Source organism: Hipposideros armiger, unplaced genomic scaffold (genome assembly GCF_001890085.2).
Source record: "Hipposideros armiger isolate ML-2016 unplaced genomic scaffold, ASM189008v1 scaffold_363, whole genome shotgun sequence".
Taxonomy (NCBI): Eukaryota; Metazoa; Chordata; class Mammalia; order Chiroptera; family Hipposideridae; genus Hipposideros; species Hipposideros armiger.
In genome coordinates this window covers 1,546,251-1,558,242 of record NW_017731713.1, presented here as the reverse complement: position 1 = coordinate 1,558,242, position 11,992 = coordinate 1,546,251, and the positions used below count along the sequence as shown (strand labels likewise).

Genomic DNA, 11,992 nt, shown 5'->3' with positions numbered 1-11,992 from the left:
ATGGTCATGGGACATGGAGTATAGTGTGGGAGTAGAGTCAAGGGAATTGTAATAGATTTGTATGATATTGGGGGGGAGTGGGGCGGCGGATTGGGGGAGGGGGGTTGTCACTTCGAGGAGCAAAAAGTATAACTATTGCACTGTGTTGTACAGCTGAAACTAATTCTAAAAAATGTGTATTTCACAATAAAAAAAAAAGAGTAAGCTCTGAGCAACAGGGTCGCTGGTTCGATTCCCAACCCGAGCTGAGCTGCCAACAGGTGGCAGGATGGCTCAGCTAAAAAAAAAAAGTTATGTGACCGTGGTCTGTCTCTCTCTAATAACTAAGGTGGCTACTAAGTGACCGACTGGTAGGTAACATACACAGCATGGATAGGACTAAACAAAGGAATGAGTCACACCCTGGACCAGACAGATCAGGGCAGCAAGAGATTTCACCATGCTACTCAGAATGGTGTGCAATTTAAAACTGCTAATTTCTAGAATTTTCCATTTAATATTTTTGGACCTAGGTTGACTGCAGGTAACTGAAACCACAGAAAGTGAAACCACGCATAAGGCGTAACTACTGTATAGTTCCTAAATGAGTTACAAGATCCTATGTGATATTTCTATGAATCGACTCTAATATATAATAACAGTGTAATAAGGATACATCTTAAATGACAATAGATTTAATGGGATACTCCCTGGGAACCCATAGAAAAAAAGATAAAATTGGGACTTACAAAAAATCCAGATCTTCTCTCCTTCTTTTGGAGCACCTCATGAGCCCTGTTAGGGATCAGCTCAGTGAAGGTCTTAGACACTTTCAAACACCAAGTAATTTTTTAATTATCATCTCAAAACTTACTACATACTTTGAATATTTATATTTACACCATACTTGATCATCTACCCACTTACTGTCGCTTAGTTCTGTATTCTCTAATCTTGTCCACGAAGAGTTTCTGTACAGGATCAAGTTCCTTATTAAACGCCACTGCTGTAACACCAATATTCCTCCTCAAATGGACTGAGACTGCAGCCTGAATGACAGAGGAGAGCCTGAAGAGCCTCTGAAGAATCATGGTGACTCCGTTACTGAAATCAAGCACCAGAATATTTGTATACTTTAATATATATGTAATTGTAAAGTGCCTTTAAATACATTATAGTGGAAATCTAATTCTACTAATTGCTACAGAACTTAAAGCACATCAGAACTCAGTGAATGCTAAGAACAGTCACATGACCATCGCTCCATTCCCCTCTCCATTCCTCATTGCAAGTTTTTACTTCTTAACCAAAGGCTCTGGGACCTAGGAAGTTAGGAACTCAGGCCTGTGTGTGGCCCCACTAGGGTGAGATGCAGAAAGAAAGCACAACATACAGGAGGGGTGTTTCTTCTCCATGAACTTAGTCTAGGACCAGGGGAAATAGTCAAGTTAGGATGCTAGAAAACTGCCCAACCCCAGAAGGAAAAGAACAATCCTGGCCCCAAAATAAACGTGCTAGGTTTCCCTGACCCCCTCAAAAGGCCAAAAGGGGGCTGGCTGGGGACACTGGAGACAGTTGCCTCAGTCGGGATAGCCTGGAAGTTTACTTCACAGACCCACAGGGGAAGAAACTGCTGTGCCTGTTGAAACTGCATGACTCAAGGCATTCTGTAACAACCAAATCTAAGTCCAAAAGAACCAGCAAGGAAAAACAGCGACCAGCCCAAGGGAACCCACCAACGAGAGAGAACATCAAGCGGTACAACCTGATCAGTGACACAGAATTTGTAAAGGAGGTGAAAATCTGATTTTTAAAAATAAGGACTTAAAGACTTCCAAATCCTTCAGCTTCTTGAAGCGAAAAGACATGATTTTCTAACTAAAAAACTTCAGTAGATCAATTAGATGATTTCAGTTGAGACCCCAATTAGTGTCTTCAAAGAAAAAAAGCAAAAAAAAAATTCCAAATTACAACAAATATATAAAAACAGGAATTCCAAAAGAAAAGGGATAAGGAAGCCATAAGAAATTGGAAGAAATTTCCCTCAGATTAAGAAAGACAGTGTGTTAAAATGAAAAGGCTTATGACCACACCCTATTTTGGAATGGTGATAAAATTCACACCTCAATATAGCCTGATCAAGTTTCTGAATCTTAAAGTGAAAATCTGACATGTTAACATTATTTTCATGCCCCCCCAAATTACCTAATAATATCAACAACAGTAATCATCGTCATATTGATACTGGACTTCTATTAAGTTACATTACTACTGCTCAAAGTGTGGTCCGTGGACCAGTGGTAGTATACAAATTGTGTTTCTGGTTTAGAGTAACACAAAAATTGGGAATAAGCATTTAGAAACCTTTAAGCAACATGACAATAATTTGTATCTGTTGAATTTAATAATAAAAAATTAGAGTTTGTATTTTGTGTCTTCATTATTTTGTCTTGCATCTCATCTTTCTGGTAATTTATTTTTACTGTATCTTCACAAGTATCCACAGCGGTTGTGGGAGAAATGGCCCTTTACCAGAGCGTTTGAGAAGCACTAAGCTAGAAGATAGTAGAATAGCAGAGGGATTTTCTAACAGAGTGGGGCTAACCTGCAAGAGATATCTGACAAACCTGAAGACATTTTTGGTTGTCCTGAATGGGGTGTTACTAATTTCTAGTGGGTAATAGCCAGGGATGCTGCCAAACATCCTATAATAACAATAACAGAAACAACAGCCTTCCCACAACAAGGAATTACCTGGTCCAAAATGTTAATAGTGCAAAGGTTGAAAAGCCCTGGAATACTAACTAAAAACTACCCAAAGAAATCCCGCAATCAACACAATACCCTTTACCAGCTAGGGTGGAAGCACACTATTTGAAAAAAATTAAAGAATTCATTACGTGTCATTCCTATACCCCACTAGAGAAAAACACTTGAGAAAACACTGGGAGCAAACAACCAATGACTTTTAAGGTGCTACTCATCATCATTCCCATTTTACATACAGAAACTGAGGTTTAGAGGTAAATACCAGGACCAAGGTTACAAAGTAGAATCTGACTGATTCAAATATATTTTTTAAGTCATGCAACCGGATGTAAGTTTTCCCTTCCGGCAATGTAAGGACATGCTTAACACTCAGCAATAATGTCATCTAACGTTTGTTTAGCCCTCAGTATTTTGTGACGTACAATACTTCCATATTCTCTCCTTGCACCCTATGGCACTACGTACTGTTAAAAATCAGAAGACGCTGTGCTTATCTCTCCTAGTAACAGAAAATAGAACTATGTATAAGAAAGGTTATTGAATTGCTTATATTCCCAGTTAATCTGCTCTGATTACAAAAATGTTATTCCTACTGCAACATGGGTAAAATCCATTTCATTTTTCCGAAGTCTATCATCTAAGTATTAAAGATTCCCAAAGCACACGCTAAGTTTGGTCTTTTTCCTGAACTCCAAACCTATACATTCAACAGTTCTCATCCCTTCATAAGTCCTACAGGGCCCTCAAACTTCACTTTGTCTAAAAAATAAACACATAGTCTCACTGTCAAAACTTGTCCTTTTTATTCCCTTTCACTTTTTTCCCCACTGATTAAATATCTAGCGAGTAGGGACTGTCCACTGGCCTGCAGGAGACACTTTCATACACAAACAAGCGTAAAATGCCAACTGATAAGTTCTCTATTCGAGTACTATGTAGTGCCACGAGAGCACATGACAGGGATTTGACAGAAAAGACTGGGGAAGGCAGCAGCAAGGAGAGTACAGCATGTGCAGAGGGGGCCATGGTTCTCCTGTTTACAATGATGGATGACCAGCCAACGGTGAGACCTTCCGCTGCCTCTTCAAAGCATATTCCTAAAGTCAATTCACAATCCACCTAACTTGACCCACTCTTTTTCCCTCCTGGAAACCTTGTCGGGTTCGCTTGCGCACTCTGGCCTCTCCCGTAGTTCAAGCACCCCGCCCCCCATGCCCCCCAGTCAGCGTCCTGTTCCTTGGAGCTGTTTGGGTGTTAAGATTGTGCAGGGAAAAGAATGTAAAACCCCGCTGCCTAACCAAGTTTTAGCACTATCAACATTTTCAGGTTGCAAACTTTAAGACTATCACCCTCTTCCTTCTTACGGTGTACATTCTGCTTTAAATAGTTCAGAACAATCTCCTGCGCGTCCAGGTCGGGCAGGCCTGGCTGCAGACCTGCGCCGCATGACCTTGGGCTGCCCCAGCTGGGCTGCCTGTCCATGAACCCTCCGCCTCCCTGCAACTCGTGCCCCCCGTTTGCCCTCAGAGTAGTAGTATCAGGGTTTTATCAGGATTATATATTAAGGCTACCGCAAACTTTAAGGCCTAAAAGCGCCGAGGTCCGCAGTGACCCCGGGCCAGGACATGGAAGGTGCCTGGGACAGAACCTGCTCTTTCCTCAAGGGCTGAGGTAATACGCAGCCCAGGCCCAGTGAAGAAACTCAGAATCCGAGTCCCAAGAGGCTAAGCTAGTCCAGCTACCCGCCCCAGTCACCTTGCACTCAGTCCCGAGCTGCCAGAGCCACCACCGCCGCCACCGTTCTACTTCCGGCCCTGGCTCCGCCCCCACCCGCCTACCCGCCATCGCAATGCATTATGGGCCGCCGTTTCAGTCGGTCGACGCTCACCGGACAGGAAGCGTCTCGGAGACAGTCTGCGACCGGACGGCTCTAGGTGAGACAGAAGGCAAACAGGAGGAGGAAGTGGAGGGTAAGTGCTTCCGGGTCCCCTAGCGACGTCTCCGCCATCTTTCCTTCGCCTAACTTGACCTGCTTTTCCCTCTTGGAAACCTTGCTGTGTACGCATGCGCACTTAGACTGGCCTGTCCATTAGTTCCAATCCTCCCGCCCCAAATCAGCGTCTTGTTCCTTGGGTTATTGAAGTGTATGAACGTACAAAGTTACAGTGTAAAACAAAGCGGACTAGGGCGTTGTACTCCCTTGTGCGCCTCCGTTGCCTCGGGCGTTCGTTTCGCATACCCTGCTGGGAGTTGTAGTCCTGAAACCGGAGGTGCCTAGGAGGCGGGAGGGGGGTTGGGAGTTTCGGCGCTGATTCCGCGGGAAGGGCCCAGGGGCCTCACACTTCGAGTCGCGGGAGCTGCACGTTTTACTGGGAGAGACGCTGCACGTGGAGCCCGCGTCGCTGCTGTTCTCAGCGGGCTTTGGAGTGCGGGCGGGGGCAACAGGGTCGATTCGGAGCGGGTGAGTGCGGCCGTAGGGGAGGAGGGGAGTGCGGGCCCGCGCAGGCCGGCGTCGTTCCGGGGCCTTCTTCCTCCAAAGCGGCCCCCCCGCGGCCGCCTCTGTGTTTTGTTTCCGCTGGTCCCCGGCGCTGTGACTCCCATTTCCGTTCGTGGAGACTTGAGGGAGCCGGGCGGGGAGGGGCGGGGGAGGCTGTGCGGGGAGCGGAGGGGAGGGGCGGGGGGCGCGGGGTTCTGGGAAGCTGCGTGCCCCTGGGGCCCGGGCGGCGCCTGTCACCTTTCGCTGCTCCCTCCCCTCGCTGTCCCCCTTCTCCACTATCCGCCGTGGTCCGCAGCCTCCGCGATCGGGATGTGATCCTGACGCCCCCGGCATTTCAGAGGAAGGTGGAAAACGAGTGTCCTCGCCGACTCGGCGATTCGCTCTCATTTCAAATCCAGTTGTTCTAGAATTGCCCCGTAGTGTCTCAAAGCCATGTACATATATTGGGTTTCTTTTAAAAAAACAAACGGTAAGACAAAGGGAAAGCGATGTGTTACTGTAGCTTGCCAACTTCTTTAGTTTCCTGGGTGCTGGAAGATTAGCTGTTAGCGCGCGTTTGTATTCAGGGATTCTAGCTTGATTAGGTTAGCGGCAGGGAAGACAATGCCGAAGACTTACTGCATTACAAGATAATGAGCGGTCACTTAGAAAACTCGCCGTAGGTCTGACTCGTGGGAGGAGCAAAAGATTTAGAACGGCTCACTGGAGGCAAGTGAAGACATGGGCAGGCATAGCATGTTCCTAGGCACTGTGCTGTCTTATAAACTTCCAAGGAAACTGGCCAACTCTTTCCAACTAAGGGAATAACCCCTCTTCGGGTTTGAGCCAGGTTTTCCAAGCTTATTTATTTTTAGGCATATTCTGACACTAGGTGAACTTAAGTCAGTTTTAGTTTAGATTGCATATACGGGACGATAATGTTATGAGGGGTATATAGTCTTTGAAGTAATAAAATAAATACTGAGCTAGGTGTTAATACAAGTCATGCGAGCAGGTGTGGGGGCTGAATACTAAAGTAAAGCTGTTTAATCTCCTACCTCCCAACATCCCACTTACAAAACTTCAAATCTACAGGAAAATTGAAAAATTATGTAATGAACACCTTTGCTTGGTAAAGGAAAATTAATCTTTCTCCACACTTGCTTTCTCTCTCTCTCCCTCTCCACACATGCACACATTATTTTTCTTCACAGATGTATGCGCTTTATTTTTTCTTGACTGCTGGCTTTATTTTTAAAGACAAAAATGTATTTTAATTTCTTCAGGTATTTAGAAGTATTTTTTAACTTGAAAAAACGTGCAGTTGATCAGGCAGGCACTCCCAGATTACACTTAGGTATAATATATTAAATGCATATTTTATGTATATTAAATATTCAAATTTTGACAAAGAATCCTGGGGAATTGGTTCTAGAAAAAGAGGAGCTAACACCCACTTATGCAATGACATCAAAGATTTGGATAATTTCCCAAATCTCTCCTTTGCTTCTCTAGGCTAAATTTAGAAAACTGAGAAAAAGATCAACTTAGAGACTATGAGTATTTTTTCCGAAAGTCTATGAGGTTCATTTTTTCTATAGTCTGCATCTTCTGGGGACTGATCTATAACTTTTTGGGAAGATGATAAGGTAAGTTTCTTTTTTAACAACTCCCTGTTTTAGTGCTTATATAGTGGGGGACCACAGGTATCCCTCCTGGTTAAGCCTAAGCCTTTAGGGCCATTTCTCAACTTCTGGTTACTTCCTCATATACTTATTTATTCTTTCCAAAGTTCCCAGAAAATTCAGTTGTTTTCTAATGCTTTTTTTCAAAAAAGGTTATGGAGATAGGAGTGGACTTCCTTATAGGCACAGAAAATTAGATAAAGATCTTCTAAAGTGTTGTTCTACTGTGAACCTTACTGTTCACTTTTTTTTTCAGTACAGAACAGTTTTTATGATTTTGTGTTGTATTTAATGGCTTCCAAACTTCTATGGTGTATGCTTTCCCTTTTTCTTGTAGCACAGTACTTTCTTACTATGGATACTTGTATTGTCTCCAGCTTCCAGCTGTCACCAACAAAGCTGACGTAAACATCCTTATCAATCAATTTGGGACTGTCCCTGGAATGCTTTTCTGAGAGTGAAATTGCTGAGTCATAGGTATAAGCATACTTGATTTGGGCAAGTCCTGCCAGAATATTTTCTCCAGAGTTGCCAGACCTGTCTGTACTCCATCAAGAGAGGCAGAGGATTCTTATGTCCCCATGTCCTTGCTAATTCTTTTCAGCATTTTACATTTTAATTTTTGCCATACACCCCCAACACACAAAAACACATGGTATAAAGTGGGTAGTTCCTTGTTTTAAATTGCATTTTTGAATGATATGAATTTGAACACTTCTTCATAGCCTTAGTTTCCCCTTCTGTGAATTTTCTTCTCCTATGCTTTACCTGCTTTTGTAATTTGTCCTGACTTTTGTGGGGTTGTTATCAACTTGTAGGAGTTCACTGCCAATTCCAGTTATTAGTCCCTTGTCACTTTTGGATATTGGAAATACCTTTTCCCACATTGTAGCCTATCTATTGAACATAAACTTTAATGTTCATATAACCAGATCCATCAGTGTTTTCTTTATGGTTTATGTTTATGGAATTTAAGAATTTTTTTTCTATCCATGAACCACGAAAAAATCCTCATCATTTTCTTCTATTAGCTTTTATAGTTTTACCTTTTACGTTTAAGTCTTTAAGGCATCTGGAGTCAATTTTATATGGCGTGTAATAGTTCTTGTAACTTTTTCATATTTTCAACACATTAATAGAGTGCCTACTAAGGGTGAGGCACTGTTCAAAGCACTTTGTATACATTTGTAAACAAATATCCCTTCCTGGGTGGCCCTTATGTTGTCCTATAAGGTTGATATCTGCTGGGTCACCACCATTTTACTGTAGTGCTCAGGATGACTTTCACAGCTTTACACATAGTAATCTTAAGGAATAGACTTTACTGGTGAAAGGGAAGACTTAGGAGGCCAAGGTCAGAAGAAAAGAAAAGTCCTTCATCCTTTTATTATTCCAAACAAATGTCGGCTGCGGCCTAGCTGGTCTGCTGGGTGAGCGTGATGTGTATATATCTATTTTAGTGGAGAATCCCACCCTCTTATTGTTCTTTCTTCCTACACGGGAGTTGTGAGAGCATCCTTAATGTGATAAAGGGACCATGTTTGTACCAGGCATCTAGATTTGGATGCCAGCTATTTATAGACTGAATTGCCAGAAAACCAGCTCCCCAGCAGTTGGAGATATTGGGACCTGAGGAGAGTTACAGCCCTTTGAAAAGTGGGAAGAAAGACATGTTAGTTTCCTAGTGCTACTGTAATAACTACAGTCATGTGCATATTGATAATGATTTTGTTTTGCTGTTTTAGAATATTGTACTTAAAAGATATGTAATTTGTAACACAAATCAAAGCTATGAGTAACTTTAATTTCTTATTACTCTGTCAGTACAATGCTAATAAAGTACATTCTTTATTCTGCTAATAAAGTACAGCTTTTAGCTGAACAGTTGTAGTTTATTTCCATGTTGATTTTATTTAAGCTGCAGGTTTGAGTCTGTTATTAAGATTGAGTTGCTGTAATATACTTAACATACCTTTCACTTGATTTTGAAGTAATTTGAGTTAATTTATTGACTGAGATTGGGCTGAATAATATTTCAACAAATCTATATCAGGCTAATAAACACGATCTAAACAAAACTAGTTTATATGCAGTGTGATAAAAAAATATGGTGAATGTTTCAATTTAAAAAATTATTATAGTGAAAGACACATTGCCATTAACCCCCATCAAAATACTCCCCCTCCCTACGAACACACCTATCCCATCATTCTTACCACTTTCTGAAGCAGCTCTGGAAATCCTCTTTTGTGAGTGTCTTTAGTTGCACTGTTGTGGCTGCATTGATGCCCTGAATCGATTCAAAACGTTTACCTTGCATAGTCATTTTGACTTTGGGGAAGAGCCAGAAGTCGCATGGTGCCAGATCCAGTGACTACGGTGGATGAGGGGACACTGTAATGTTTTTGTTTGACAAATTGCTGTACCAGAAGCAATGTGTGACACGGAGCGTTTTCATGATGGAGGATGATTTATGGCACACTTTAAAACACACTTTGTCTCATCTGTAGCTCACACCCAACTGACTTCATCAAACAAGTTGAAACTTGCCACATGCTGTTACTATTGATGCACCACTTAACTGTATTGAAGACCCCTGCCTTTCCATTGGATGGTCCTCGGCCTCAGCATTCACCATATTTTTTTATCACAACAGAAAGGCTCTGTGTCGCACATTGCTTCTGGTACGACAATTTCTATCAAATAAAAACATTACAGTGTGTCCTCATCCACCTTATTCACTGTATCACCGTGCGACTTCTGGCTCTTCCCCAAAGTCAAAATGATGCAGGACATCGAAGCAGCCACGACAGCGTAACTAAAGATACTCATGAAAGAGGGACTTCCAGACCTGTTTCAGAAAGTGGCAAGAATGATGGGAATAAGGGTGTTCGAAGTGAAGGGGAGTATTTTGAGGGGGATTGATGGCAATGTGACTTTACTGTAATAATTTTTTTAAATTTAAACATTCACCATATTTAATCACACCTTGTAAATATCGTTTGTGGGTTTTCTTTTATGTGGACATTACTTCCACCTCTTCTATTTACCCTCTGCTTTTATTTGAATTGGGTTTCTACTTCTTGTGTATCATTTCTGTTTGTGTAGATAGCTTCAAAATGTCTTATAATTTAACTCTTACAGGGTTGAGGTTTGAAATACTTCAACCATGACTAAAAGAGAAGCAGAGGAGCTAATAGAAATTGAGATTGATGGAACAGAGAAAGCAGAGTGCACAGAAGAAAGGTGGGTGTTTTCTGAGTTTACCACTCTTTATATTGTTAACATACCTAATTAAAATTAAGAATCAAGCCAGAGTTCTTGTGGGGTCTTGTTTTGTTTGTTTTCTCTCAATTGACCTCAGCATTTTGGGGAGTAATGTATTGATTTTTTTCCCTCTGACTTAATGAGTTTGTAGCTGAGAGGGAAAAAGTTTTAAACTAAAGATAGAATTAGCATAGCTGATAATGATTAAGCAATTGATTGTGATCATTTTTATCCCTTAGGGCACTGTTTGACTCTTTTTTTTTCTTTTGTCTGTACTGGTTACTTTTATTTCAGAAAAAGTTTAATGCACAGCTGGAACTAATTTAGCAAATATCTGTAAGTAACTGCTATGAACTAGTAACTGTCAGGAATATATGAATATATGAATCAGTAACCTGTTCTTATAGAGGCCACATTGTATTTGAGGAGACATATAGGTGTGGAAGTAATTGTATGTACAATACTAAGCATACAGAGTAGTGAAAAGTGTTCTTAGACTAGTAATAGAATATTACTCCATTAAGGAAGGAGGGCAGTGGTAATAAGTTCAGAATCCAAGGGGAGAATATGAGTAAAACTAGAGATTTGGGAGTCGAGAAGGTAGAGGAAGGTTAGGGCTATTGGTCCCACTTTACTATGTAAAGCAGGAGATGAGATAATATGCTGAAAGTAAAAGAGGACTATTGTAGAGAAGGTTTAGAATAACTAGTGGGAATGGACAAAATTACTGAGGTTGAATAGGATGCTGAGAGTTAAGACTGCAGCTGAAATTTAAGGCCTTAGTTTTTTTAAAATTCATTTTATTGGGGTAACAGCACTTAACATGAGATCTACCCTCAACAGATTTTTAAATGCACAGTACAGTGTTGTTAACTATAAGCACAGTGCACCACAGATCCCTAGAACTTACTTGTCTGGTATCACTGAGGTCTTATGCCAGTTGATTAGCAACTCGCCATTTTTCTGCCAGCAGGCTATGGTTACTCATTCCACCTCCTCTTCTGCTCAGAGAAGAGGTCTGGCTCTAGCTCAGAAGTGTCTCCTCTTCCCCCTCCCCCTCCCTCTCTCCACAAAGCCTAAAGTTTTTACTATTTGGCCCCTTATAGAAAAAGTTTGCTGATGTCGCCTGCCTTCTGTAAGAGATTGGTAGTTACTATGTTGACCAGGGGAGTAGCTGTGTAAAGGGAGCAGTTGTAACACAGCTGTAGCAGATTGTTGCTGTGCCCTAATTTAGGTCGAGTGACTTGAGATCATCCCGATTTTTTCAGGAGAAATTGGTAATTCAGATTTTTGTAGTAAGCCTCCCAAGGCTTAAATGGTGGCAACAAAATATTTTAAAATGTTTTAAATGTTGAGTTCATGTAAAATAGGTCTTTGAAAAAATCTGTCTGAAAGTGGCATCTGACTTAAAGAATCATTGTTAACAAAAAAAGAAAGCTATAACCCACTGTGCTATAGCTGAAGAATTTGATAAAAATTACAGAGGATGCCAAAAAAATATATACACATTTTAAGAAAGGAAAAAACTTTTTAAATTGTAATACTCAATATACCGATAACAAAAGACGGATGCAAGTCACGTGTGACCTCTGCATTACAAGAGGTGCTCAAAGTGGTTACTGTCAGCATGCACACACTTCTGATTATGGCGAACTACTGCTTGAGCAATGTTGACCTAAGTGTCCACTTATATACATTTTTTGGCACCCTCGGTATTTAGCCAAAGAACCAATTATTTTACCTTAACTAATAACAATAATAATAGTTTACTGTTACTTAACAATTTGTTTTTAATCTAGAGTCATCTATTTTATAA

General features: G+C 41.3%; 2 protein-coding genes across 7 annotated transcripts in view; one reads left to right on the top strand and one right to left on the bottom strand.

The window, feature by feature from the left end:
* Positions 1 to 4,722, bottom strand: part of ATP5PF (ATP synthase peripheral stalk subunit F6) — a 9,576-nt gene extending 4,854 nt beyond the window's left edge. The window contains exons 1-2 of one of the 2 annotated variants that reach the window (XM_019662034.1): positions 4,637 to 4,722; positions 907 to 1,083 (exon numbers count right to left, since the gene is read on the bottom strand). In XM_019662034.1, coding sequence (XP_019517579.1) covers positions 907 to 1,070 — 164 coding nt within the window. In that variant the 5' untranslated portion in view covers positions 1,071 to 1,083; positions 4,637 to 4,722. Of the gene's footprint in view, positions 1 to 906; positions 1,084 to 4,503; positions 4,613 to 4,636 lie in introns of those variants that run through there. The other variant, XM_019662033.1, reaches the window with a different exon arrangement.
* The window catches only part of GABPA (GA binding protein transcription factor subunit alpha), a 32,126-nt gene continuing 24,763 nt past the window's right edge, over positions 4,630 to 11,992 (top strand). The window contains exons 1-3 of one of the 5 annotated variants that reach the window (XM_019662030.1): positions 4,746 to 5,209; positions 6,740 to 6,873; positions 10,054 to 10,155. In XM_019662030.1, the coding sequence (XP_019517575.1) occupies positions 10,079 to 10,155 (77 nt within the window). In that variant the 5' untranslated portion in view covers positions 4,746 to 5,209; positions 6,740 to 6,873; positions 10,054 to 10,078. Of the gene's footprint in view, positions 4,719 to 4,745; positions 5,210 to 5,494; positions 5,715 to 6,739; positions 6,874 to 10,053; positions 10,156 to 11,992 lie in introns of those variants that run through there. The other 4 variants (XM_019662029.1, XM_019662027.1, XM_019662028.1 and 1 more) reach the window with 4 other exon arrangements.